The 26,265-nt window shown below is 39.4% G+C and overlaps 3 protein-coding genes and 1 long non-coding RNA gene across 5 annotated transcripts; 2 read left to right on the plus strand and 2 right to left on the minus strand.

The window, feature by feature from the left end:
- The first annotated feature begins 4,147 nt into the window (after positions 1–4,147).
- Positions 4,148–6,512, plus strand: LOC128734555 (ubiquitin-conjugating enzyme E2 C). Of its 2 annotated transcripts, XM_053828814.1 has the most exons (3): positions 4,148–4,191; positions 4,252–4,698; positions 5,041–6,512. In XM_053828814.1, exons 2-3 carry the CDS (start codon positions 4,598–4,600, stop codon positions 5,468–5,470), a joined length of 531 nt encoding a protein of 176 aa, XP_053684789.1. In that variant the 5' UTR covers positions 4,148–4,191; positions 4,252–4,597; the 3' UTR covers positions 5,471–6,512. The 2 variants fall into 2 exon arrangements, with proteins under 2 accessions (XP_053684789.1, XP_053684787.1); XM_053828812.1 differs by having other exon boundaries at positions 4,148–4,698.
- Positions 6,513–15,140: 8,628 nt separating this feature from the next.
- On the plus strand, positions 15,141–16,616 carry LOC128734866 (EARP-interacting protein homolog). Its single transcript, XM_053829247.1, has 2 exons — positions 15,141–15,247; positions 15,306–16,616. Exons 1-2 carry the CDS (start codon positions 15,206–15,208, stop codon positions 16,362–16,364), a joined length of 1,101 nt encoding a protein of 366 aa, XP_053685222.1. The 5' UTR covers positions 15,141–15,205; the 3' UTR covers positions 16,365–16,616.
- LOC128734865 (uncharacterized) lies at positions 16,478–18,131 on the minus strand. Its single transcript, XM_053829246.1, has 3 exons — positions 17,938–18,131; positions 17,307–17,880; positions 16,478–17,190 (listed from the first exon to the last, which is right to left on the minus strand). Exons 1-3 carry the CDS (start codon positions 18,100–18,102, stop codon positions 16,667–16,669), a joined length of 1,263 nt encoding a protein of 420 aa, XP_053685221.1. The 5' UTR covers positions 18,103–18,131; the 3' UTR covers positions 16,478–16,666.
- A 4,113-nt stretch (positions 18,132–22,244) lies between these two features.
- On the minus strand, positions 22,245–23,753 carry LOC128734627 (uncharacterized). Its single transcript, XR_008411984.1, has 2 exons — positions 23,200–23,753; positions 22,245–23,126 (listed from the first exon to the last, which is right to left on the minus strand). It is a non-coding gene; the product is annotated as an uncharacterized LOC128734627 (long non-coding RNA).
- Positions 23,754–26,265: the final 2,512 nt, after the last annotated feature.

A 26,265-nucleotide genomic window follows, 5' to 3' on the forward strand; every position in this document is an offset into this window, starting at 1 on the left:
TGTTACCCGTGAGGTGCGGCAGTGCGGCAGTCGCTATTGGTAGTGTGAAGCAGCAGCAGTTCATTCATTTAGCATTTCTAACTCACCACAGCGTGCAAGTGCATCACGCCTTGGCAGTTCAGCGATAGTAAATGTCTCGGGCGCGCAACTAACGAACTCTGTCCGGTTCCTCCACAGGTGATATATATATACAGCGAAATAACTTTTTTCGTGTAAGCGGAAAAGTAACAAATTTTTGTTGCCGCGCAGGCTTAAATACTGAACATGTCGTGTCTGTGAATGACTGTGTTATTTATGCAGGTAGCATCGTATTGTTTTTTTTGGTCGTCCGTCGAGTCTCTCGCGCAATTGTACGGCGGGGATCATCTTCGCAGCAGCAGCAAGCAGCAGAAATCCCACAACAAAAATAGGGCCGAATGCAAAACATACTTTTTCATACAGAAGGGCCAACGCACAAAATGAAAACTTTGTTGCCAGTTTTCACATAAGGCTTTTTCAAATTTGCTTTTTAAGACTTATAAAGTTTTCAAATCGCTATGATGTTTGGTATTATTATAGATACTTAAAAAAGCTTTAAATATAACCAAAAAACCAGTTTTTTTATATTTTGCACTTGGGCCCTATTGAAATGTTGCTCTTGATTTTAAACATTTTACGCACTGACAAGACAACGTTGCTGAGGATACATCAGGGATACCAGACTTGCAGATTTGTCTGCAAATTCCAGATTTTTGGAACGGTCTTGCAGATCATTAGAAATTTGCAGATATTTGCAGTTTTTCTGACTTTTATTGTTTTGGCGCAGATTTTTGTTCGAAGCTCTTTAAACTTTCACAGACTTCTTAAAAAACTGTGCAGATTTTCGCAGATTATTTTTAAACCAGAAAATTCGAGTAGCCGGAAAACTGCTCGATTTTTTCGGTTTTCGAGCAGTTGCAGACATTTTTTTTTAGAAAATATGGCATCTCTGGGATACATAGCAAAAGCAAATTTTGCGTACGCATTCGTCAATTTTGAACTTCAAATTTTACAACTGAATTTTCGTTTACAAATCTAATATTGGCCTCAAGAATTAACTTACTGACGTGAGAACAAAGACGGCAATGAGCATTATTTTTTTTTTTTTTATTTTTTTTTTTTTTTTTTTTTTTTTTTTTTATAACCCTCCGCTCTCCCCCACACCAAAAAGCTCTCTTGAGCCCCCTGGTAATGGACACTCAACACTCAACCATACACTAAACAAAAAAACAAAATTTAATTGGTTGAGAGCAGATCAAAATATTAAGATTAAATTTAATATTAACTAAAAAACAAAAAAAAATTAACATAGAAATAATATATGTGCTTCTAGTGGATTTAGTATCCTTTTAAAGAAGCACAGCATATTGAACTATTTACGAATTATATTTAAATGACGATTATAACAAAATTACTCAAAGCAAAAACATATTGAACAATAATATTAAAGGAAATAACAAATAGAAAGAGAAAGAAAAGAAAGAAAAAGCATTTCAACTTATTACATATATATATTTATTTTTAAATTATTAGTTGCGCCATTTGATCTTTCAAGTATTGTTTGACATTAGTTTTGAAAGATGAAGCATTAGTCATTCTTCGAAGATGCATAGGTAGCCTATTATATTTGGTAGGACCTATGAAAGAAATCCGCTTTTGACTGAAGCTGGAATGCGTATGAGATCTCGAAAGGTAATTAATTTGCCTTGTGTTGTGAATCCGAGGTGCTATATCTATTGCTAGATTGTGTAACCGCTTTGGGTCATGTAAAATGCTGTGGACCATTAGCAACGTTTGTTCTTCACACAGCCCAAGAATTGGTAGTATTGTGTGAGGAAGATTAGTGTATAATTGAATTGACGGATATAAGAACGGTAACTTAAAGATTATTTTAAGGCATCGGTTTTGTAATATTTGAAGTTTTTTCAATTATTTAAAGTCGTAAAAAGGAGCGTCATTTAAAGTAAAGTTGTAACCAAATTACATACTCACTTCCTGCGCACAGAACACACCTGTTCTCTTAAGACATAGAGTTTAAGTCATAAAATTTGGAATATAGTTAGCTTCAACAACCGAAAGTTTACAGGTTCACAGGTTGTTCAGAAAGGGAAAGTGTGAAAGATACATATCAAACAACCAACGCTTCGGCACAATTGTTTATTCTTTCTATAATTATTTACATTCCAATGCGTAAGACAATTGTAGCTTGCCGGTGAAAGGGCTAGCTCCTATATGAGAAAGGATAAACGAATCAAGTTGAATGCTTTTGTTCTAGAGGAAACCGACAGAGAAGAATAATTAATTCAGGTGCGTAGGCGCACATAGAGCCCTCTACCCAACAAACATTTTTGTCGTATAACAGCTTATCAAGCGCTAATAACCCGGTAATTAGCTATACAACGGTTGAATAAGCTACTAATCAACAAAAATGTTTGTTGGGTACTCGTGTATTGCAAGCGTGGAAAAGGAAAATGTCGATAGGACCGATTTTATGACCTATGCAGGTGCACCTTTTAGAACTATATTTGAACTTTCGGTCACGAATTTAGAATTGAATTAATGCAACCGCATACTGTAATCACAGAGAACAGACTACCACGTAATTAACAAAAAGTGTGTAAAAGGTTTTTATAGTATAATCAATATATATAGAATGCCAGTGTCGCTGGTGTTTCATGGATATTTTGGTGGCAAACATGTTGCTGGTTCGTGTCTTGGATACGGGAACTACATTGTCAAATTGCCCAATAGAAAATTTTCCTGCCGACGAAATACCTTAAAACGACCAAATCGGGTGATTTTATCCTACGTGATTTACGAAAAAGCAGAAAGATTTTTTTATTGGGTTGCCTTTTTAGTTTGACAATCAGATTCCCGTTTCGAATCGATCACACACATATGCGCATACAATGTAAATACATAATTTTCAAATATGTGATCACAGAGAACAGACTACCAGTAGAGTGACTATATACAGAGTGGCGACAAGTCATCCCAAATGTATGCAATGCGGTTTTTTCAAGGCTTTTCTTTCTCTTTCCTGCATACGCGTTGGATAGGTCGTCTGCTCGATTGGAATGACACTGACAGATAATTATCATTCCAATTTTGACATTGTCGCCACACTGTATATAGTCACTCTAACTACCAGGTAATCGACAAAAAGTGTGTAAAAGGATTTTATGTAATCTACCAGTAATCCTTCCATGGAGCACCCCTCGAGCAATAAGTGGCAAACTAAATCTTGATGTCGCTGCCATCGCTGCTATGTAACTCCAGCACAAAGAAATATTGATAAAGGTACATGGATATTTTTTGATGCGTTTGGCAAACTATTTCTGGAGGGCGCTACCGACAGATTTTACACACAAAAAATCGATTACTTCCTTCGAGCCTGTTAATCTGTTCTCTGTGGTGTGATGTTTACCACGAGCACTGCAGCGACACGGGCATTCTATATATATATTGATTCTACTGTTTTTATGTAATCATCGAGTAATCCTTCAACAGAGCACCCCTCGAGCTGTAAGTGGCAAACTAAATCTTGGATGTCGCTGCCATCGTTGCTATTGATTTACTTGACAAAACAAACGATATTTGCTCCCGCGACGATTCCGGCGATGGTTTCGCCCACGACGGTTATAATTCATCACGTACGAAAGGGTGGGAAATTGATAATACATGGATATTTTTTGATGCGTTTAGCTAACTATTTCTGGAGGGCGCTACCGACAGATTTTACACACAAAAAATCGATTACTTCCTTCGAGCCTGTTAATCTGTTCTCTGTGATATAGCCTTATATAGCGAAAGCAAACTTGTAGTAATCTATGCTAATTTTTTTACTGTGCACTGTAATCGCCTCCGTTGGAGCCCCTTGCTGCGCATTAACGTTGTTTTTTCTGTTTTGGTACGGCTTTTACGTGAGATGAAAGAAATAGCAATAAACGTGCGTTTCTCATGCAAACTCCCTGACATTCGATTATGGGAATTTATGTACGTGCAAACAGTACGTGCAAATCTCGTTCAATGTGTGCGTAATGGACAATGCTGTTGCATGCGCTTGTATGTGTGTGAACCAAAATTCAACGACGACGAGTGTCATTTGATTCAGCCATCGTCGAATACAGCAGCAAACGGGCTTTGTGGTGTATCTCCCTCCAGCAGAAAGCAGTGAGTAGTGTAAAAATACGAAAAGTTTTCGCTTGTGCTTGAAAATTAGTTTATTTGAAGTCAAAAAACGTAATTTCGTGCTACGGATGAAGTTTTCGTATACGTTTTGTGGATGAAGTTGCTGCTTTGAATGAGATCTTGGAGAATAAATTCATACGGTTCATCATCGAAAGAGGCCATCATTGCTTGCTGCGCTTCTGGAACAAACGAGTCAATAAACGGGAGTAAAGGAAAACAGAAATAGGGATTTAATTTTTTCAAAATCGAAGTGGGATTTTCTAGCAGCGTTGGTTACAATTTGGGCAAAAAGTCGTACACTGCCTAAAATTTTATACAATAAAGACTATCTGACGGAAAAGAAGCTTTCATTGTTACTGATCTAAGTACTTCGGTAGTGGCGTGGAACATGGCGCAGAATATCAACCCGGAACGAGCTGCTTCCTCGAACCTATCGAAACAGAATGATGAAACGCTAATAAATAACAATAATCATGCAGTTAGCAAAAGGTAAGTTTAACCAAATTTGAAATAAACATAAGTTGCAATACTTTACAATAGATGGCTTGACTTGAATATAGCTTCTTTTTATTAGAAATTAATAAAATTGTACACTCAGTGATGCCAAACTTTCGAAAATATGCAATTAGAAACTGAAGCAAAAGTTACTTCCTTATTTTAAATATTTTAAAAATTTTAAAATTATAAATATTATTATAAATATGAAATTACCCACAATAGTTTTCTATTGAATTACGTCAAGATTTACGATTTCTGGTTATTGATATTTTACATTTGTTATGATTAATTCACATACTAGGTACAATATAACACATCTAACTCTTTTTTTAGACTCCAAAAAGAACTGATGGCGTTGATGATGTCTTCAGAAAAAACCATCTCGGCTTTCCCTGAAGGAGAGAATTTTTTCAAATGGATCGGAACCATATGCGGCCCGGAGGATACCGTCTACAAGGGTCAGAAGTATAAACTGCTGCTGGAGTTTCCGAATTCATACCCATACTCGGCCCCCAACGTAAAATTTTTGACACCCTGCTTCCACCCCAACGTGGATCTGAGCGGTTCAATTTGCCTAGACATCCTGAAGGACAAGTGGTCTGCCCTGTACGACGTGCGGACTATTCTGCTCTCCATTCAGTCGTTGCTAGGCGAGCCCAACAACGACAGCCCACTGAATTCGCAAGCCTCTCAGTTGTGGCCCAATCAAGCTGAATATAAAAAATACTTGGATGATTTCTACGAGAAGCATAAAGAGGTTTAAGCAAGTCGAATCAATAGCGGCTGGTGGGTTGAGAGAATGCAATGATGCTTATGAATGAATGCGTACGCGAATTTGAATCACACAAATGGACACCCAACAATACACATTCAAGCCAGAAAAATTACAATTAAATATGCAGCAGGAGAGATAAATATCGAATTCTTGTGAGTTTGGTCAAAACAAATAGTTGAAATATTTTGATCATGATTGGAATATATGCCATGTGGAATGGTTGTTGTGACCCACTGTGAGTAGACCACACCGATTCACAGGCCATTTTTAAGCCGAGGGAGTAGCCAACAGTTTCCAGAAGTTAATTTTAAATTGCGGATATATTTATTAACAGGATATCGATCAAAGCGTTTATTGTATGGTTGATTTATGTACTACGATCTGTTTATTTTCGGTATAATTTATTTTGACGGTAAACTGTCTTCTCATTAATGTGTAGAGCAACACTCAAGTAAGTCTAAAATATATCGCGCTGATACATCCGGAAGCATAAATAGTTAGACGTACACAACACAACAAACTCAGCAGCAGACACGCAGCTGCGATTGCCTTAGATGAATATCTTCAAATAATTCCAAAGCATACAATTAACACGGTTTGTCAGCAACATAGCAGAAATGGAATAAGGCATGTTTGACACATTACACCGCTATATACATTCTGCTATCTCTTAAAAAAATCATTTTCTAACAAACCAAACTATCGCCTAGTATAATGTTTAGCTAATAGCCAAGCGAAGGTGTTTTATATAGTATTCAATCATCCGCTAGAAACGATATCGGACCTTTTTGTACTGTGTTTTTTAGAAATTCGACGTCAACCACTATAATAGTTTAAAGACCTTTGCCTGATAAAGTACAGTAACTCGTCAGCGCAACGAACAGCACGCATTACAGCACTACTAGCCCAGAGAGTATTCAGACTATTTTGCACTTGGTATTTTTCCCGTTTTTTTCTTTTGACTGTCCATATTTTTATTATAAATAATTTAGCAAGGCAATTGGTATCTGTAAACATAAATAAATTACAATTACACTGAAATGTGTGTCCTTTTCTGGAATGAAATCTTAATCGGTTGTTATCACTTTTTCTTTAGCAACTTGAATCCAGGTGGCTCGTGTTGTATACCTACAATTCTTGACCCACTCCACTCGTTCTTGAGTTGCTCGTCGTCATTTTCCCGCTTGCGCCGAGTTATATCGATCCGGTTGAGCCCAAATCGCATATCTTCCGTTTTTTTGTCTGCCATATGCCTTGGGCCGGCATCGTCGCGAGAATGCCTGACGAATGTGACGAAATCTATTCTCTTTAACCCATTTTATGTCCTAAAGTAGTTTTCAAAACCTATTTACTGCTGAATTTCAATAGTTAGCATTATTAATATATCACTACAAATAAGACATCTATCTGATGTGGATGTGAGTTTGTCATTTCATCTGTTTCTGGAATTCTTAACAAAGAAACGTAAAACTGACAACAATATTCCTCCGTCGCTTAAATTCGAAGGAACAACTTCTCACTCGAGCTCAGAATCAGTTAATCTTTTCGCTACGTTTTTCAAGGGTGTATTTGGTAAAGCATCACCCGTCCAGCGACACAACTACTTCGAGAGCATATACCGTTTCGTGATATTAATCTAATCTATTATCTAATTTTCTATAGACGAGGTTCGGAAAGCTCTTGAAGATCTCGATTCAACGAAAGGACCCGAAACAGACAGTCTGCCGCCAGTATTTTTAAAAAACTGCGCCGTTTCGCTTGCATCGCCGATTACCGCTGTTTTTAATCGCTCAATCAGTAGTGGATCGTTCCCAATTGCATCGTGCCGATTCATAAGTCCGGAAGTTACAAATCGGTCACCAATTACCGTGGCATATCCATACTTTGCAGCCTCAGCAAGGTATTCGAAAAACTACTCCATACAACTACCATAAGGTCGCCATTCACCGCTCAGCTCCATTTACCGCTCATTTCAAACAAAAAATGCTTATATCTTTTTAAAATGGTTCATTATTGCAAAAACTATTTACAAACAATAATTTTGTATATTTAATGATACGAATTAAACATAAATTTCCACTATATTCATAAAAGCTCATTTCCAAAATAAATAATCTTTATAGTGATGGACGAAAAACGACATTTTGATCGCGTCTTTATTAAGACCGACTGCAAATGACTAAGTTTATTATCAGCTCAAGCGAACTTGTTGCTTTGGTTATTTAGAAACTATTCTACTAAATAATGTGAAATAAGTCAACAGTATTTATATTAACGTTCTATTCTGCTATAAATGCCGCACCCAAAACATGGGTCAAAACGCGGGTTTTATTTATTTGGTAACAGTAAAAAATATGAGCGGTAAATGGCACCCATATGGGCGGTGAATGGATCATCATATTTCAATTTAGCGGTAAAAAACGTCACTATTATTAAATATTTAGAAACCCAGTAAATTTTTCTTGTAAACACAATTGTTTTCTCTATCTTATGACGTAAATTGGGTTTCGATGGACCTGAATTTAGATTTGCTATGGACAAACTAACTTAGAATCGTTTTTAAATGAGCGGTGGATGGCGACCATACGGTATATACAGGTCAGTTGCATCGATCACCTCGAACAGCCAGCATGGATTTATGAAGCATCGTTCGACAACATCAAATCTTACGTGCTACGTCACAGCGATATCATGTGAGCTAGAAGCTAAGCGGCAAGTGGATACGATCTATTTTGATTTTACGAATGCTTTTGATACTGTACCACACAATCTCATTAATGAAAAAGTGAACTTCATCGGATTTCCCTCATGGTTTACCGAATGGCTTTACTCATACTTATCCGATCGCAAAGCATTCGTTACAGTAAACTTCGTGCGCTCCTGAACATTTGACATATCGTCTGGTGTCCCTCAAGGCAGTGTGCTTGGCCCGCTCATCTTTATAATTTATATGAATGACCTGGTCGAGCTGCTGTCATCATTGAAACTATCGTTTGCCGACGCACAGTGGGGCAGATTGAGCCGGCGCTCGGACAAAACCTCATAACTTCTTTCATATGCTTCGTAGAGCTTTATTGTCTTCAGCAACATTGTTTGTTATAAAATTTCGCATCTTTTTGTAAATTTTAAGTAGTTGTATTTTTATTCCTATAGATGGCGTTGAAGTCTAACTTTTTAAATAATGACTTTAGAAATATAGTGTCTTCAGAAAAGTTGTTTGTCCTGTAAAGTTACGTAAAGTTACTGAACATACCAAAATTGTAGGACTTACTGGAATCAAGCTGTAAATATTTAAAATACCCAAACACCTTTTTTTCAGTGCGAGTCGAAAATGGTAGTCGCACGACCTCCTATACAAATTATCACAATCTGTATATCAAGAGTAATTTAGTAATATTATTCTAGTATAGGGTAAATCAACCATTTGCGGACCTTTCTATAAATTATTTTGAACTCGTAACGCTAAACACCCAACCGATGGCACTTACAATATTTGTAAATTTTGAATAAACCTAAATATAACAATTTATGCTGCAAACCATTAAATTTTACATATTTTTTAAAACAGATTGAAATGTCCATTTTCCTTTTATGGACCCTTGTGGTTTACAATAGAATAACGACCGAGTCCATTAAAGGAATTCTAGTGTATTTTGCATGGAGAGGGTCCGCTAATGGCATTGTTAACCGTATAATGGACTTTCACTCGTTGAAAAAGTCGATTTTAAAGCATTAATAATGAAATGCAGCTAAAATTTTAAAAACTCAAATGTGTGTTATGTTTAGTACGTTCTGTTTCATGTCATATATCTCCAGACATAAGAAATATAAGCTAATAAATACCGAAATTTTATCCGAGGGTCCATTACAGGTAGAGGGTTATATATAAGTTAACTTACACTACAATCTGGTGGTTTTTGATGGATTAACAGTTTTAACCGATTTTAGAAGCCATTTTTATCATTGCAAAGATAAAAATATTTCACATTTCCTTTGCTCTGTTAGCATTTGTTTTGATTTTCAAAGAATAAATTACGGACATCTTTGCATATTTTATGGTATGCCTCTCGATCGTTTATAATATTAAGTTTCCGTAGTACGATCTCCGGTATATTTGAATTTTTTTATTTAATTAGTTTGGCCATACGCAGCAAAAGGATACGAGTGGCGAGATAGGCCGTCATCGACCTCAGCCAAAGTCTGGCAGAAGGCACAAAAAATAACAAGTAACTGACAGAGAAGCAATCTCTTTATCCTGCAAACACGTATCAACATATTCGACTCAAAATAAACAAAATGGACGCTAGTTCAATTGAGTTGAAAGTCTAACCGAACATATTCTACTGCCAATTTGACTTGAAATAGAGCTAATTGGGATAAAGCTGTTGAGTGGTCGCCTTTACAATGTCCTAAATTCCCCTTATTGACTCCAATGTATCTGATAACGATAATAATGTTGTGTCTTACATACACAAGCATGACTATTCAACGTACAGCAGGAATGAACTTCGCACTGGCGCGCGCCTTTACTAATTTGTAGCCGAAAATGCCGAAAAACATGCATTCGCAAAACTTGAATATCTCCAAACATCGCAACTAGTAGCAGCTAATTTTTTGCTTATTACTAGTTAACACCTTGAATGTTGATTTGGGAGTAGTGTCAGAGCGGAAATCAGTGGAAATCTTTTTCTACACACTATTGAAAATTGACAAAAATAACAAATTTTTTGTTCTAAAACACTTCGTCAGAACAAAACCTACTAGTAAAAAATCTGTCTTAATATCACCTAAACTATTGGTTTATAATCCCTTTGATGTGAATTGTCTTTTAAAAGTATACAATTTTAAGTAGCATGGTACCTAGATGCTAAAAGATTAAACGATATTTATTTTTTCATTTTCCAAATTTTTTTTACACTGTGTTTCACCTTCTTTAATGCCTATTGAAAAATCACTTATTAAAACAATTTATACATATCTCTTATAGATAATATGTCTACTATACGTAGAATATTAAGTTTGACCGAATATCTCAAATAAAAATTTTGAGGTTTTGTCCGAACTTTTTCGGGTTCTGCCCCATAGTGCGACGATCTAAAATTTTTTCGGGTGATTGCTGCCCATGCCGATTGTGTCGCATTACAGGAGAATATTACTAGTGTGATGCAGTGACAACGGCATGCGTGTTAACAGCAATAAGTGTAAAATAATATCATACAGTCGCCGCAACACCGTTTTTCTTCATCAATGGGACCGGATTATCTGGAACGTGTTAACTCTATTCTCGCCCTAGGCGTTACTATTGACTCTAAATTGAGGTTCGACGAGCATACACCGTGCTTGGTTTTATGCGACGCCATGCGTACGCGTACGCCATCTCGTACGCAGCATTTTGGAGTATGCTTCCTCGGTTTGGGCTCCTGCACACGTAACACAGATCCTTGCAATTGAGCGAATTCAGAAAAACTTTTGCGATTCGCCTTACGTCAGCTACCGTGGAATGATTCAGTCAATCTTCCCAGTTACATAGGCCGTTATCAACTGATTAGCCTGAATTCACTCGCGGTCTGCGCGTCAAACAGCGTCTATTTATATTCGAACTTATAACAGGCAATGTGGATTGCCCGGAACTTCTGTACAAGATACCGTGGAATGTACCTCCTAGCTGGTAAACGGCTGGGTAAAGCGTACCATCGGTGCCTTGTGCACTGGCCATAAAATAGACCCCCCAGTGGTCCACAGCCTCTTACCTAGCAACTCCTACCCCTACCTTCTCGTGGTACCAGCCGGGACACGAGCAACCTAGGTGGAGATTGGGTAACCAACCCCGGTGGAAACCGAGGTCGTATGCTGACAAGGGAGGAGGACTCCTTCGAGCTACGTTGGCCCTCCAACGATACTATGAAGTTGGTTGCGGGCTTTGCAAGCCTAAACCACTAAAAATATCAAATCAATGGACTCCGTAAATAATAATAATAACTAATCGGATCAATCGGCAAAGACCCAGGCGACGAAAACGGCCTAACGATTGAAAATTAGGAACATGAAACTGTCGTTCTCTAAATTTCTTTGGAAGTACCCACGTGCTTTCTAAGGGAAGAGCCGCAAGTTCGACATCGTAGCGCTGCAGGAGGTATGCTGGAAAGGAACGATGGTACGTACGTATAGAGATGGTCATACCATCTACCAGAGCTGCGGCAATACACGCGAGCTGGGCACAGCTTTTATAGTGATGGGCGAGATGCAGAAGCGGGTGATCGGGTGGTGGCCGATCAATCCCCGAATGGGCAGATTAAGAATCAAGATACGATTCTTCAATATAAGCATAATTAATGTGCACAACACCCACCTCGGAAGTACTGATGATGACAAAGCCGAATTCTACGCGCAGTTGGAGCCGGTGATTGGACGGTTCAGCGCTCACCCGCAAACGAACGAAAACGGCCTAAGACTTGTCGACTTCGCCGCCTCCAAGAACATGGACATACGTAGCAGCACCTTCTTCCAGCATAACCTCTACCATTGGTACACCTGGAGATCACCCAATCAGACAAAATCATAAATCGACCACGCTCTGATAGATGGTCGGCACTTTTCAGACATCGACGTCAGAACCTATCCGGGCGCTAACATTGATTCGGATCACTACCTGGTGATGGTAAGGATACGTCAAAAACTATCTGTTGTAAACAACATACGATACCGGCGCCCGCTATTTTATAATCTAGCGCAACTGAAGCAACCGGAGGTCGCCGAAAGCTACGCGTTATCACGAAACCGCGCAACCGGAAGAGGGTGAGCTGGATGAATCCCCTCTTGAGGACTGTTGGAATGCCGTGAAAACAGCCATTAACAGCGTAGCGGAGAACGTCCTAGGCCATGTGGCACCGAATCGACGTAACGAATGGTTTGACGAGGAATACCAGCAGATATTGGCTGAGAAGAACGCAGCGTGGGTACAAATGCTGCGTAGAGCCACCTATCCGAATGTGGTGATACAAACAGAAGCGGAGGCAGCAAACCCGACTCTTCAAGGAGAAGAAGCGCCACCAAGAGGAGAAGAAGTGCGAAGAACTCGAACAGCTGTACCACTTTCACGACACACGGATGTTCTATCAGAGACTTAACGAATCTCGCAAAGGCTTCGTGCCGCGGGCCGAAATGTGCAGCGATAAAGATAAAGGTATCTTGACTGACGATCGTGCGGTGATCGAAAGGTGGAAGCAGCACTACGATGAACACCTGAATGGCGTGCAGGCGGAAGACCATGATAGCGGAGGAAGTGATCTCATTACTGTAGCAAGCAATGAAGATGTGCCACCCCCATCGATAAGGGAAGTTAAAGAAGCCATCCAGCGGCTGAAGAACAATAAAGCAGCGGGAAAGGATGGCATTGGAGCGGAACTTATTAAAATGGGCCCGGACAAGTTGGCCGGCTGTCTGCATCAACTGATTGTCAAGATTTGGGATACGGAACGACTACCGGAGAAGTGGAAAGACGGGGTTATCTGCCCTATCTACAAGAAAGGTGATAAGCTGGATTGTGATAAATACCGAGCAATCACTACCCTGAATGCCACCTACAAAGTGCTGTCCCAAGTCATCTTTCATCGACTATCGCCAATAGCCAATAGATTTGTGGGACGTTACCAGGCCGGCTTCATGGAGGGTCGGTCTACAACGGACCAATCTTCACCCTGCGGCAGATCCTCCAGAAGTGCCGCAAATTCCGAGTCCCCACGCATCACCTGTTCATCGATTTCAAAGCCGCATATGACAGCGTAAACCGACAAGAGCTATGGAAAATTTTGGACGAAACTTCCACTCCATCGCCGTCAATAGTCACTATCCGTGGGAAACGAACGGTGTTTACTCTGGGGCGTCTTGCTACCTTATTGAATTAAGTATTAAGTTGTTGGAGCGTCTTAGTAGGATACGAAACCTGAAATTAAATAAAAAAGAAAACTTTCCAATGTACATTTATGCGCAACATTATCGCGAATAAATATACATACACATAGTAGAATTTAATTGGAAAGTTCCTTTTTATTTAATTTCAGGTACCATATACACTCAACCCCCGCTAATATGAAAAACACCTCGTTCTGATTGGGCGAGTTCATTTTTAATCTGAATATTTGGGTACTCTATTCATTTTCACATACGCGCAAGATGCGCGCCCTATGAACTTGTTGTTTTGATTTGACGAAAACAAACGTTTTGAAAACTTTTCAAACATGCGTTAATTCTAAACGTCCAGTTTGTAGAAGAGGTAATTGGCTCGGCAGTTTCGACTAAAATCGTTTATTTTGAGTGCTGGAGAGAGGTAAGTTCCATATGAGCTATATTGCGAAAACTCTTGAGCAAGAGGAAACGCATTAAGTTTTTTTGCTTTTTTTTCTTCAATTTACCCGGTCAACTTTAACTTCGCTGTGCTTTAACCTCAATTGTGTATGACGCTTGATCGGTTTTTAATGTGAACGCATTCATAACACCGGGGTATAGATTAAAAATGTTCAGATTAAAGAAGATCATACCAACGGGGCTACACGGTAATTGGTTTTCGACGCATTAATTTGTAACCCAATCCGCTTAGCTTCCGTTTTCCGACTGGCATAGATTGCCTACGCTGTCACAAGGTTTCTAGTATTGATGGCGAGATCGTTGGCTACCTGTGCTGAAAATCGTTTCTCTCGTTTCGATACCCGCTTGCCGGATCCGGATGTAATATAGCAGACAAGGCAGTTCATTCCATTGCGCGATTCGAAGGGACTCGAGAGTGTCCCCGAAACGTACATGTAGCACACCATTCACTCTAGGGTAAATTTGATCAGCCGCGTCAGCATTTCCGCAAAATCGTTCTTGTGCATTATTTGCCATAGCTGTGCACGTTCGACTGTATCGTATGCAGCCTTGAAATCCATGAAAATATGGTGCACAAGCACGTCATACTCCTGATATTTCTAGAGGATTTGTCGAAGTTAGAAAATTTGATCTGAGCACAATAAACCTATACGAAATCTCATCCTTTTTTCGGATAGACGACGTAACAAGATCTGAGAGAGCACCTTGCTGGCGCGTAGATCAGTGTAATGCCGCGATAACTATGGCAATCGAGCCGATCGACGTTTTCGTTGATGGGACAAACCGTCTTCGTAACGGTATTTTGTAGACTGGGTTGCTGGTTTATAATGCGTCGACACATAAAACCTTTTCTCCCAAAGTGGTTTACGTAGTTGGAGAATGGTGGCTAAAAACAATGGTATGCGTGTAAAAAATGTTGAGCGGAAAATATTGTCAATTGCAAGGAAAATTGTACCATCCAAAGTGCGATATCGCTCATAAAAGTGCTATTTTGCATTAAATCGCTTCGGTATCTTCGGCGCACTTATTGCTTGGAAGATAACGAAAAAGTGCGCCAAAGATACCGAAACGATTTAATGCAAAATAGCATTTTTATAAGCGATATCGCACTGTGGTTGGAACAATTTTCCTTGTAATTGACAATATTCACAATTCACATAACTTTTCACGTAGTTCCAACGTGAAAATGATTGTGAGTGCAAAGGTTTTTGAGCTTAACGATATTATCGATTTTACAACTTTCCCATCCCTGCGTCAGACTTGACTCTTTGATTGTTGATTCCGTTGATTCATTTTTCGTCGATGTGAGGTAAATAAAAACCATTAAAATAGCAAAAATATCGTTTATGATTTATCTCAATGGAGGAAAATAATTCCCTAGTGTATGGTTTAGAATTCCAGGTGAGTAGGGTGTAATTAACTAAATTTTATTCGAATGTGATCGATTTACACCGAACAGGCTCGTGCGCTAGCCGCCCTGCAAGCTGAAGACAGTAAAGTTGTACGATTTTTCGTCGCCACGCAATCTCTTAAACCGAACAACCAGCTACACGTAGTGGATGTAAATGAAAATACAACCGCACTAGATGCTAAGGTATTTTCGCATCCCCTTGGCGAAGTATGGAAACTAAACGCAAGCCCTCACGATGGCCGCATTATTGCATCCTGCTATAGTACTTTAAAGGGCTCCCAGGCTGTAATGCAAACAGCCTTGTTGAAATTACCTGAGGAGTTTACTTCCGGAGAAGACGACCAGGAGTTCTTGAAATTCGCAGATGAAGAGATCTTGAAAACCGACGGATATGGAACCGAGATACGAACTACAGAGTTTCATCCTACGGATCCTTCATTGCTGTGCACTGTGATCGATGGAAAACTATTGCTTTTCAATCGATCTGAGGCTTCAACCAAACTATTGGCGGAAGTCAACGCAAAGAATTCTCCTCGCTTTTCCGGCGGGCGCTGGTCTTATTTCCATCAAAGTAATCAGTTCATAACGTTATCAGATTGCAGCATAAGATCGTACGATATTCGTGAGCCAAATCATTGTGCCTGGGTTATTGAAGATGCCCACAGTCAGCTGGTTCGTGATTTGGACTGTAACCAGAATAAGGCGTATCATATTGTTACCGGTGGCGACGACGGCGTGATGAAGATCTGGGATTTTCGCAACACGAAGGAGCATGTTTTTGCCAGCAGCGAGCATCATCATTGGATTTGGAGCGTGCGATACAATACATTCCATGATGAGCTTGTGCTGTCCAGCAGCAGTGACGGCAAAGTGCTGCTTACCTGTGCTCACAGCGTAAGCTCAGACAATTATGAAAGCAGGGATGATTCGGAGAGCAAGGTACCACTGTCGGATGGTTTACTGGAAGCGTTCGACCAGCACGAAGATTCGGTGTACTGTGTGGAATGGAGCAACACTGATCCGTGGATATTTGCATCTCTCAGCTACGACGGCAGGGTGGTTATCTCTAAGGTTCCAAAACAGGTTAAATACCACATTATGTTGTAGACGTGCACTCCACTGTTAACCGCAAACGGCACGGAATTTTCGAATAGATGTAAAATCAAGAGCAAGTTTCTTTGCATTAAAATAGCTAAAAACAACCAGTCAGTTTCGTATTATAGTACAATTCATTGAAACGTTCTTATATCGTAAACTTATGTTTCGATTAGAAAGAAAATGGAGTGACGCTATCAGCATGTATAACTAAGTTTTGCTAATATAATTCACAAAAGATCGTACGTGAGTTCTGCCCTGACATGTGAGCGTTAAAATTGAAGTCTTATTTAAACTTAAATATCTTCCTATCTTTATGTCCGCCTTAGCTTAGTGTTTATTCTTGGTTCCTTCAGCACCTTCGGTGCCGCTCTCCGTCGGGGCCTCTTCGAGTCGTTCGATTCTGTACTGGCCTGCTCGCTGCGTTCCAAGTCGTCCTGTTTAATAGTTTTATTTGTTCTGATTACGAGTGCCTCGTATGATATATTGTGTTGGTTAAGGTTTGCTTTCGTCAGTGGTTTTAAAGACACCATAGGCACTGGAGATGTTGGAGACAGTAAAGCGGCTTTTGCACGCTTTACACGCCGACTTTTAGCTAGTGGTGTCGAGCAGGTTGCATTTGAGATGGTATCATTGGTGCCATCATCATTTTCCTTATTTATTTCCTGCTCGGTTAATGTGTTTAACATGGATTCACTGGCTATACGTTTCAAAGTTGTAGGCCGAAGGCTCTGGTCGGTAGGCGGATTAACGTCGCTTTGAATACTGCTATAACTTGATTTCTCAGAAAAACTGCTCGTTTCAAAAATGTTGCGAACCGTTGAACTTCCATCGATCACTGAAACAAAGACAAGGCAAAATTATTGGAATGAAATTTAATATTTAACGCTTAAATTTTGTTTTCTTTTTCGCGACGTATCAAAACAATATTAAAAATTGCAAATTTGGCATTACCTTGAACTTTAGGTGTTTCGTCGCTCGCAATTTCTTCTATTGAAACCTTAGCCTGTACACTTGTTTGCGTGATATCCATAGCTTCTGAGGTGGTTGTTTCCCGAAGACTTTCTTCTCCGCTGCTATATTTGCCTTCTCGCGAATCTCTACTGTGCCGATATTCTCGACTTTTGCGTGCAGCTTCCACCACATGATTCGTATCAATTGTTTCGAACGACTCGTCAACGCTACGATTTCGGGATTTTCGCTCCAATCGTTTCAACATTGGACTTTTGGGCAATGAACCGATCTGTTCCTGGTTATTTTCAATCGTCTCTTCCATTACCGCTGTTCGGTAGTCCTCCATTGACCGATTTTCGTCCTCGCCCTCAATAATAGCTGCTTCATCAACTTCTGGCGGACACTCAATTCGACGTCGTTCGTAAATTAAACCGGCTATTGGTCGACGCATCTGTTCTTCTGTCTCCTTCATCGCATGCTCGTTATAAACAATATTGAAAACAGATTCACTCTGATCCCTTACCGAAACCATAATCGTGGTTATGGTTTTAAACTGCTCCAGCAGTTTCTGTACCTGCCATTGAGCAAATATTATTGCTGTAACTGTTACACAAAACATTATAAAACTTACCATATCTCGAAGCGTCTTGTTTTCTTCTCGGTATTTGAAGAGCTGATCGTTCAACTGATTTATCATCTCAATTTTGTCTCTAATCTCTTCCTTGTGCTTCTGGTTGTTTTGGACTAATTGTGAATTAATTAACTTGTATGCGGAGAGAAAATTACTGTCCCCCATTTTTTTGAAAAATATTGCAAGAAAACAAGCTCTCAAATATGTATGTAACTTAACAAAAAACAGAAAACAGTAAAGAAAAGTTTCTTGGATTTCGAATTCGATCCGGGCAGGGGCAGGCAAAGTAACTGACAAAATTCGGTTTGACAGCTGCGTCTTTAAAATTATTAGAGCAATTTTATCGGTGTTCTATCTTGCATGACAGTTTTAAAATAAATCGGCACAATTTCTCAAACGGGCGTAAGACCAAATCAAGGTGACGTCATCTGGCAGATACTGGCGCCCTTGTTTACAAACAGACCGCAGAGTCCAAAAAAGTTTCAGCTGTTAAACGGTAAGTTTGTTGTTTTAAACAGCATTAGCATAAATTTAAAACGCCATTATGCCTTTAAAATGTTAAAACACACGCTACATTCGCTATAAACGAAAAAGAAAATTTTCCAAAATGTAAACAAGGGCGCCAGTATCTGTCAATTGACGGTATGATGATTTGGTCTATAGACCAAATTTCCGTTTATAGCGAATGTAGCGTGTGTTTTAACATTTTACAGGCATAATAGCTTTTAAATTTAGTCCTAATGCTGTTTAAACTCGGTTTAAACAACAAACTTGCCATTTAAACAGCTGTTCTTTTTGGACTCTGCGGTCTGTTTGTAAACAAGGGCGCTAGTATCTGCCAGATGACGTCACCTTGATTTGGTCTATACACGCTTAAAAAATTTGACCCACTTTCACGAAAAGTGGAACAGCTCAAAACATGCGTATATTTTACACACTATTTTGAGTAACTCTTACTCCCTTTATGAGTTCCACCGTAGAAGCTCATTAATGAGCAATATTTACTCAAAAATGAGTGCCATTTCACCCAAAACTGAGTAGTACTTACACAAATTACGAGTAAATTTAACTCAGTTATGAGGTCGACCTAAACTACTCAGAATTGAGAAATTGCCATTACTCAAATTTTTGGGCTGTTCCACTTTTTGTCATAGTGAGTCGGTTTTTACTCATTTTTGAGTTGAAAGTCACTCATTTCTGAGTTAATCTTATTCATTCGCGGGTTAAATTTTTTAAGCGTGTAGATCATTACACGGGAGCTCCTAACCCACCCCATCGACATCTCTATAACGAGCTGCAGTAAACGTCAGCGACAACATGTCCTGGGCTCAAAATTTGACAGCGGGCCCAAATCAGACTGCTGGCAGTTGAGTGAAACGCAGTGCTGACATGCTATCTCATTTTCGCACACACGAGATGTTGGCAGCGAAAACATGGTTGCCTGCCGATGGGGTGTCCTAACCACACTTTTTTGACAGCACTTGGTGGTTTGTTTACATGGTGTTAAAGCTTGAATTGAGTTTTCTATCTTTGTCCGGCAGATAATGATAAAAAATTATAGTTTTTATTTAAGAGAAAGTACCTTACATGCATTTTAACCAAGCCCCTGGCAGATAACCATGTTTTCGCCGCCAACATCTCGTGTGTGCGAAAATGAGATAGCATGTCAGCACTGCGTTTCACTCATCTGCGAGCAGTCTGATTTGGGCCCGCTGTCAAATTTTGAGCCCCGGACATGCTGTCGCTGACGTTTACTGCAGCTCGATATAGAGATGTCGATGGGGTGATTTTAACCCTTTATAAGGCAATGGCAACTATATTACCACCAACAAACATTTTTTATTTTGCTTCTATAATTATATTGATGTCATTATAGACGCAAAATAAATATTTTTCGTTGGTGGCAATTAAATTGCCACGGCCTTATAAAGGGTTAAAGCACCTGACGCAGTAATCCTTCACGAAATTCCAAATCGAAACCGCTGGATGTGACAAAAAACATGTAAATAAACCACCATGTGGTGTCATTTGATGGCAAAATGACGTCATCGCAAAATGATCGTAACGTCATCTGGCAGATACTGGCGCCCTTGTTTACAAACAGACCGCAGATTCCAAAAAAGTTTCAGCTGTTTAAACGGCAAGTTTGTGATTTAAACCGAGTTTAAACAGCATTACGACTAAATTTAAAAGCTATTATGCCTGTAAAACGTTAAAACACACGCTACATTCGCTATAAACGGAAAAGAAAGTTTTCCAAAATGTAAACAAGGGCGCCAGTATCTGTCAATTGACGGTATGAGTGCAATCATGGCCAAATTAACGAATTCAGGCTGTATTTGCCGCAGCACATTTCGTTTGACTGGGTCGGATGCCGCCTTAAAGTCCACAAACAGATGATGAGTGTGCAAGTTTTACTTTCGGAACTTATCTAGTAACTGACGCAGAATGAACATCTGATCCGTCGTGTGAAGCGACCCTCACGAAAACCAGCTTGGTACACCCCAACGAAGGGCTTCGTTTCAGTCTACAGAACACGATGCGGAAAAGCACCTTGTAGGCGGAATTTAGCAATGAATGTGTCTATACCTTTCTCTATTCTGACGGGTAGCCCCAGTAAGCATGCGGCTCCTGTACTGATTCTTCTCATCTGTCACTCGCTGACATTCGGTATCGAATCGAACCAGCTGATGCTCTGTTTTCCGTGCGTCGTGCCTACCACCTCTTTCGTAGTTGTTTGAAGGCTCGATGGAGGTTTCTCCACAGTTCACTCATATCTTCTTCCCTTTCGTCCTGCTGTTTTGTGATGAATTGGGTATTTTAATTTTCCCAAAAAAGTGGATTTTTCTATCTTATTTGATAGCCCGTCGTTTCCTGAATCTAGCAGTTCTTTTTTTTATTTCAATTAAGTCAAAATTCGATGAAAAAATTAATAAAAATCAAAACTAGAATGATTTGCTGTTTGACAGATATCAACCAAGCCGATTGATTGACTTGATGTCAGAAGTTCTCTCCCTCTCTTCTATCTCTCTGATAGAGCTCTTCATTTTAACCGAGCTTTTAAAGCTCTCATATGAAACCTGTATCGTTCGATGACCATAGTGTATCTATTCACTGTGTTGTCTAAGGCGAGCTAAAAAGAAAAGTGGTTTACTTATAAGCTATCGTCTTATTCCAAATTTTTTTTTCAAATATAAAATTTTTTTTTTTTTTTTTTTCATTACTTCCATTAGTCAAATTCGGAAAAGTCTTCATGTAGCGATTGAATGGCATCATATCAAGAGCAACATTTCAAATAGGCCGAAGTCAAAACTGACAGTTTCGAGAAAATCGATGATGAAACTTGCGCATCATTTTTTAACTCCTCATTTGATATAAATAGTTATGTTTAGAATTGAATGACGCATTTTGATGCAAAAACATAACAGTTTAATGTGTAATGCAACAACTAGCAGGAAACACATTGATTTACTTTGTAATTTGCAAAAATATGCGTTGGGCCGTTTTCGGAAATCTTTCGGCAATACGACTTTTTCATAAGGCTGATTTGATTATCCATTGTAGTTGAGGCCTTTGACATGAGGCTTTTATTTACTGTCAGTGGTGATATGATTTTGGTGTTGGGCCGATTTTCAGTCAGCGTTTTGCATTTGGCCCTTGTTTATCGAGTTGCTTTAAAGCACAGTGGCTATAAAAGGTTAAAAATTCTTGACCAGGACAGAGGACAGGACGCCGGCCAGCTTCATTATTTGTACTAGAGAAGTTGCGGTTTAATTTCATCATCAAATCTGCCACCTCCGTTGAGCAGGCTTTTGTGAAGCGAAACCTGTTACCCGTGAAATGCAGAAAAATTTGCCGATTTACGTTAAAGGTGCGTTTAGACCGGACAATTTCTTGTCAACATGTGGAATGCAACATGCGGAATGCGACATGTTGCTAGTTGTTGCTAAGCGTTGCTTCTGTCGCCATCTAAATACTTGTGATATGTTGCTATAGTTGCATGGAAACATCAGGTAACAGTTTGGAAAAAGTTGCGTGCCACATGTTGCCAATCTAAACGTACCTTTAGGATTTAAAACTTGCTGTCTCTAAAACCATTAAAGGCCAACTTGAAAGGTCAATTCTTGATAAGATTTATTTATCAGGATCAAGTTGGAATCGTTTCGCGTTCCAGTAACACCGTAAAAACATGTATGGTGGTTGCAAGCCATGTATTTTTACCCTATTTTTCGCGGAGGACTCAAATGTTGGTCTCGTTGCCATCGAAAAACTGGATTTTACAACTTTTAGTAAATATAATTTTCATGTTCTTCAAGAAAAAATGTTTATTTTGGCATTCTTATTGAGAAATTGACAATTTTCTAAATCATTGTTCTTTCATCAACGCCAATCAAAAGCTTTCGACACATATTTTTCATCGCCGTCATTCGATCGGATTTTCCAGAGCCTCAATATGCTGCAAAAGCGAATCATCTATCCGTACATTTTTAATCAGTTCACCGGGTCTATCAGGAACTTAAAATCCGACCCGGTCAGCGTATTATCATACAATAACAATTTCCTTTCCAGTTAGTTTGCGACTATTAGCAGCAATCTTCTAGCTCAAATTAAGATTCCACGTCATGAACGACATCCACCGCTGTTTGATGTGTCCTCTTTATAATCATCTCGAAAATTTTCTGGATCTTTAATTTCTAGCAAAGGTGATAGTGTGTGGATATTTTTCTGTATACGTGAAAACTATTTTGCAGAATAAGCCTTCAGTTACCGCTTCCGTTTCATACTCAGCGACAGTCGCTATGGTAGTTTAAAGCAATGCAGCGGTTCATTCATTTGCATTTCTAACTCACCGCGTTCAAGTGCATCCCGCCTTGGCAGTTCAGCGATAGTAAATGTTGGTCGCGCAACTAATGAACTTACTCCGGTCGGTCCCTCCACAGGTGATACATATATCAAGCGAAATAGCTTTTTTTTGTGTGAGCCGGAAAGGCCGGAAAGTAGCGTAAATGTTTGTTGCCGTGCAGGCTTAAGTACCAAAACGTGTCGTCTTTGTGAATGGCCGTGTTATTTATGCAGGTGAAAAGTATTTAAACAACGTATTGTTTTTATTGCCCGTTCGAATATGGGTCTTTCTCGCAATTGTACGGAAGGGATCATCTTCGTGGCAGCAACTGCAGAACTGGTTGTTTCTAAAATATTTAATTTGCATTGTAACATTTAATTACTATTGGAAACACAAACGTTTGTGTATTTAATACTTACGAAACGTACTAAACCGGAGATGGCCAGTGATTACTTGCTACTTGCCACTTGCGATGCGTAGAAATCTCACAACAAAAATAGGGCCGAAAGCAAAACAAAACACAAACTACGTATAGGCTTTTTCATACAGAAGGGCCGAAGCACAAAATGAAAACTTTGTTGCCAGTTTTCACATAAGGCTTTTTCAAATTTGCTTTTTAAGACCTATATAGTTTTTAAATCACTATGATGTTTTGTATTTACTATAGATACTTAAAAAAGCTTTAAATATAACCAAAAAACCAGTTTTTTTATATTTTGCACTTGGGTCCTATTGAAATGTTGCTCTTGATATCTTGTCAGAATATGTGGAAATGTATATACCACTAAAATACCCAATTAATCACGCTTTCTGGTGTATTTATTCAGTTGCCACGCGATCTGAAACATATCGTGCTTCGCTTCTGATCTGCGCCTTTGCATCCCCGATGATGATTTCAAGAGCAACATTTCAATAGGGCCCAAGTGCAAAATATAAAAAAACTGGTTTTTTGGTTATATTTAAAGCTGTTTTAAGTATCTATAATAATACCAAACATTATAGCGATTTGAAAACTTTATGAATCTTAAAAAGCAAATTTGAAAAAGCCTTATGTGAAAACTGGCAACAAAGTTTTCATTTTGTGCTTCGGCCCTTCTGTATGAAAAAGCCTATACGCAGTTTGTGTTTTGTTTTGCATTCGGCCCTATTTTTGTTGTGAGATTTCAACGCATAGTGGCGAATAATCACTGGCCATCTCCGGTTAAGTACGTTTAGTAAGTAATAAATACACAATTTTTGAATTTCCGCTGGTAATCAATTGTTAACAGTGCAAATTAAATATTTTAGAAACAGCCAGTTCTGCAGTTGCTGCTGCGAAGATGATCCCCGCCGCACGCGAGAGACTCGACGGACGACCGAAAAAAACTACGATGCTACCTGCATAAATAACACGGTCATTCACAGACACGACATGTTTAGAACTTAAGCCTGCGCGGCAACAAAAATTTAAGTTACTTTTCGGCTTACACGAAAAAAGCTATTTCGCTGTATATATATATCACCTCTGGAGGAACCGGACAGAGTTCGTTAGTTGCGCGCCCGAGACATTTACTATCGCTGAACTGCCAAGGCGTGATGTACTTGCACGCTGTGGTGAGTTAGAAATGCTAAATGAATGAACTGCTGCTGCTTCACACTACCAATAGCGACTGCCGCACCTCACGGGTAACACGCTTCACAAACCTGTTCAACGGTGGCAGATTTGCCGGTGAAATTAAACCCCAACTTTTCTAGTAGAAATAATAAAGCTGATCGGTGTCCCAGTTACGAATTTTTAACCTTTTCTAGCCATTGCGCTTGAAAACAACGCGATAAAAAAAGGCCAAACGCGAAACGCTGTCTAAAAACTGACCCAACACCAAAATCATATCACCACTGACAGTAAATAAAAGCCTCATGTCAAAGGCCCCATCAACAATTGATAATCAAATCAGCCTTATGAAAAAGTCGTATTACCGAATGATCTCCGACAACGGCCAAACGCATATTTTTGCAAATTACAAAGTAAATAAATGTTTTTTCTGCTAGTTGTTGCATTACACATTAAACTATTATGTTTTTGCATCATAATGTGACATTCAATTCTAAGCAACACTGTTTATATCAAATAAGGAGTTTAAAAATGATGCTCAAGTTTCAACATCGATTTTCTCGAAACTGTCAGTTTTGACTTCGGCCTATTTGAAATGTTGCTCTTGATTTTTAGGTCATGTTTTGGGTACTCTCTATAGATTCTCTCAAGACTATCGTAGAACTCATCCTTACTACTTTACCAGCCGAGAGCCGGGGTGGCTCTTGCTGTATTCATTGTACTCGGTCCTGGCCCAGATAACACAAAATCGTAAAAGAAAGTTAACATTAAATCGTTTTCATGTCAATTTCACATTAGAATTGTATAATGATTAGAGTATGTCAAATCGAAGTGAACAATAAGTTGTTTTGCAGTCGTGCGTGTCTTCATATACAATTCATGACTGTGAATTATAAAGCAGGATAGACAATTGCAATATTTGATTATATCTTAATCATATATTCAGGAGTATTTAGTTGCGTGTTATAAAAACTGCGCAAAATAGAATTACAAATAGTTGTCAAGATTTTCGCACGTATATCGCCTCCACTTTGGTACATATATGTTCTTATATGGCGTGAAATATAACTTTTTCGTTCAGATATGATTTCGTATACCTCAGTTGCAATCGAGTTATACAAACTAAATGGTTAACTGGGGGGTTACTCGTCGCCAGTTCATTGTGAACGGATTTCGCTGCACATTCGTTCGGCATCCTTGCGACGTGGCCCACCGTAGTCTCCCAACTTTCGCCAGGTGTACAATTTCTCCAAGCAGTGCCTGTAACCCGTGATTTATACGCCTCCGCCACTCTTCGCTTTCCGTTTGTATTCCGCCAAAAACAGTCCGCAACAACTGTCGTTCAAATACAGCAAGTGCACGTATGTCTTCCGTAAGCAAAGTTACTGTTTCAAGGCCGTCTAGGACTATCGGTCTGATTACCGTTTTGTATCTTCGTCAGCTTTGTGCGGCGGCGTATGCTCCTTGATCGAAGCGTCTTGCGGAGGGAAAAGCGTCTTGAATGCGTCGTTTAATCTCGTTACTCGTATTATTTTCGGCGGTGACCAGAGATCCCAAATATATGAACTCATCAACCACTTCCAGTTCATCGTCGTCAACAGTCACTGTCCGCGGGAGGCAAACGTTGCTTTCTCTGGAGCCTCTTCCTACCATATATTTGGTTTTCGACGCATTGGTTTGTAACCTTTGTAACCCTATCCTCCTAGCCAACGTTTTTGGTCTGGCGTAGATTGCCTCCGCCGTCCCAAGGTTTCTAGTGTCGAGATCGTCTGCGAAGGCTAGGACAATGCCCGCTCGCCGAATCACTTTCCATCCACTCCTCCGGTAGTTTCTCCTCTTCGCAAATCCTAGACATTATCCAATGAACCGCCGTTGCTAGCGGTTCTTGGCCAGT

This window comes from Sabethes cyaneus, chromosome 2, assembly GCF_943734655.1.
Source record: "Sabethes cyaneus chromosome 2, idSabCyanKW18_F2, whole genome shotgun sequence".
In the NCBI taxonomy this organism is placed as follows: domain Eukaryota; kingdom Metazoa; phylum Arthropoda; class Insecta; order Diptera; family Culicidae; genus Sabethes; species Sabethes cyaneus.

Coding starts and splice junctions, on each gene's coding strand:
- LOC128734555 (XM_053828812.1), top strand. CDS start 4,598: ATGGCGCAGAATATCAACCCGGAACGAGCTGCTTCCTCGAACCTATCG. Junction 4,699..5,040: donor AATCATGCAGTTAGCAAAAG/GTAAGTTTAACC, acceptor CTCTTTTTTTAG/ACTCCAAAAAGAACTGATGG.
- LOC128734866 (XM_053829247.1), top strand. CDS start 15,206: ATGGAGGAAAATAATTCCCTAGTGTATGGTTTAGAATTCCAG. Junction 15,248..15,305: donor TGTATGGTTTAGAATTCCAG/GTGAGTAGGGTG, acceptor TACACCGAACAG/GCTCGTGCGCTAGCCGCCCT.
- LOC128734865 (XM_053829246.1), bottom strand. CDS start 18,102: ATGGGGGACAGTAATTTTCTCTCCGCATACAAGTTAATTAATTCACAA. Junction 17,881..17,937: donor ACAAGACGCTTCGAGATATG/GTAAGTTTTATA, acceptor GCTCAATGGCAG/GTACAGAAACTGCTGGAGCA. Junction 17,191..17,306: donor CGAAACACCTAAAGTTCAAG/GTAATGCCAAAT, acceptor TCTTTGTTTCAG/TGATCGATGGAAGTTCAACG.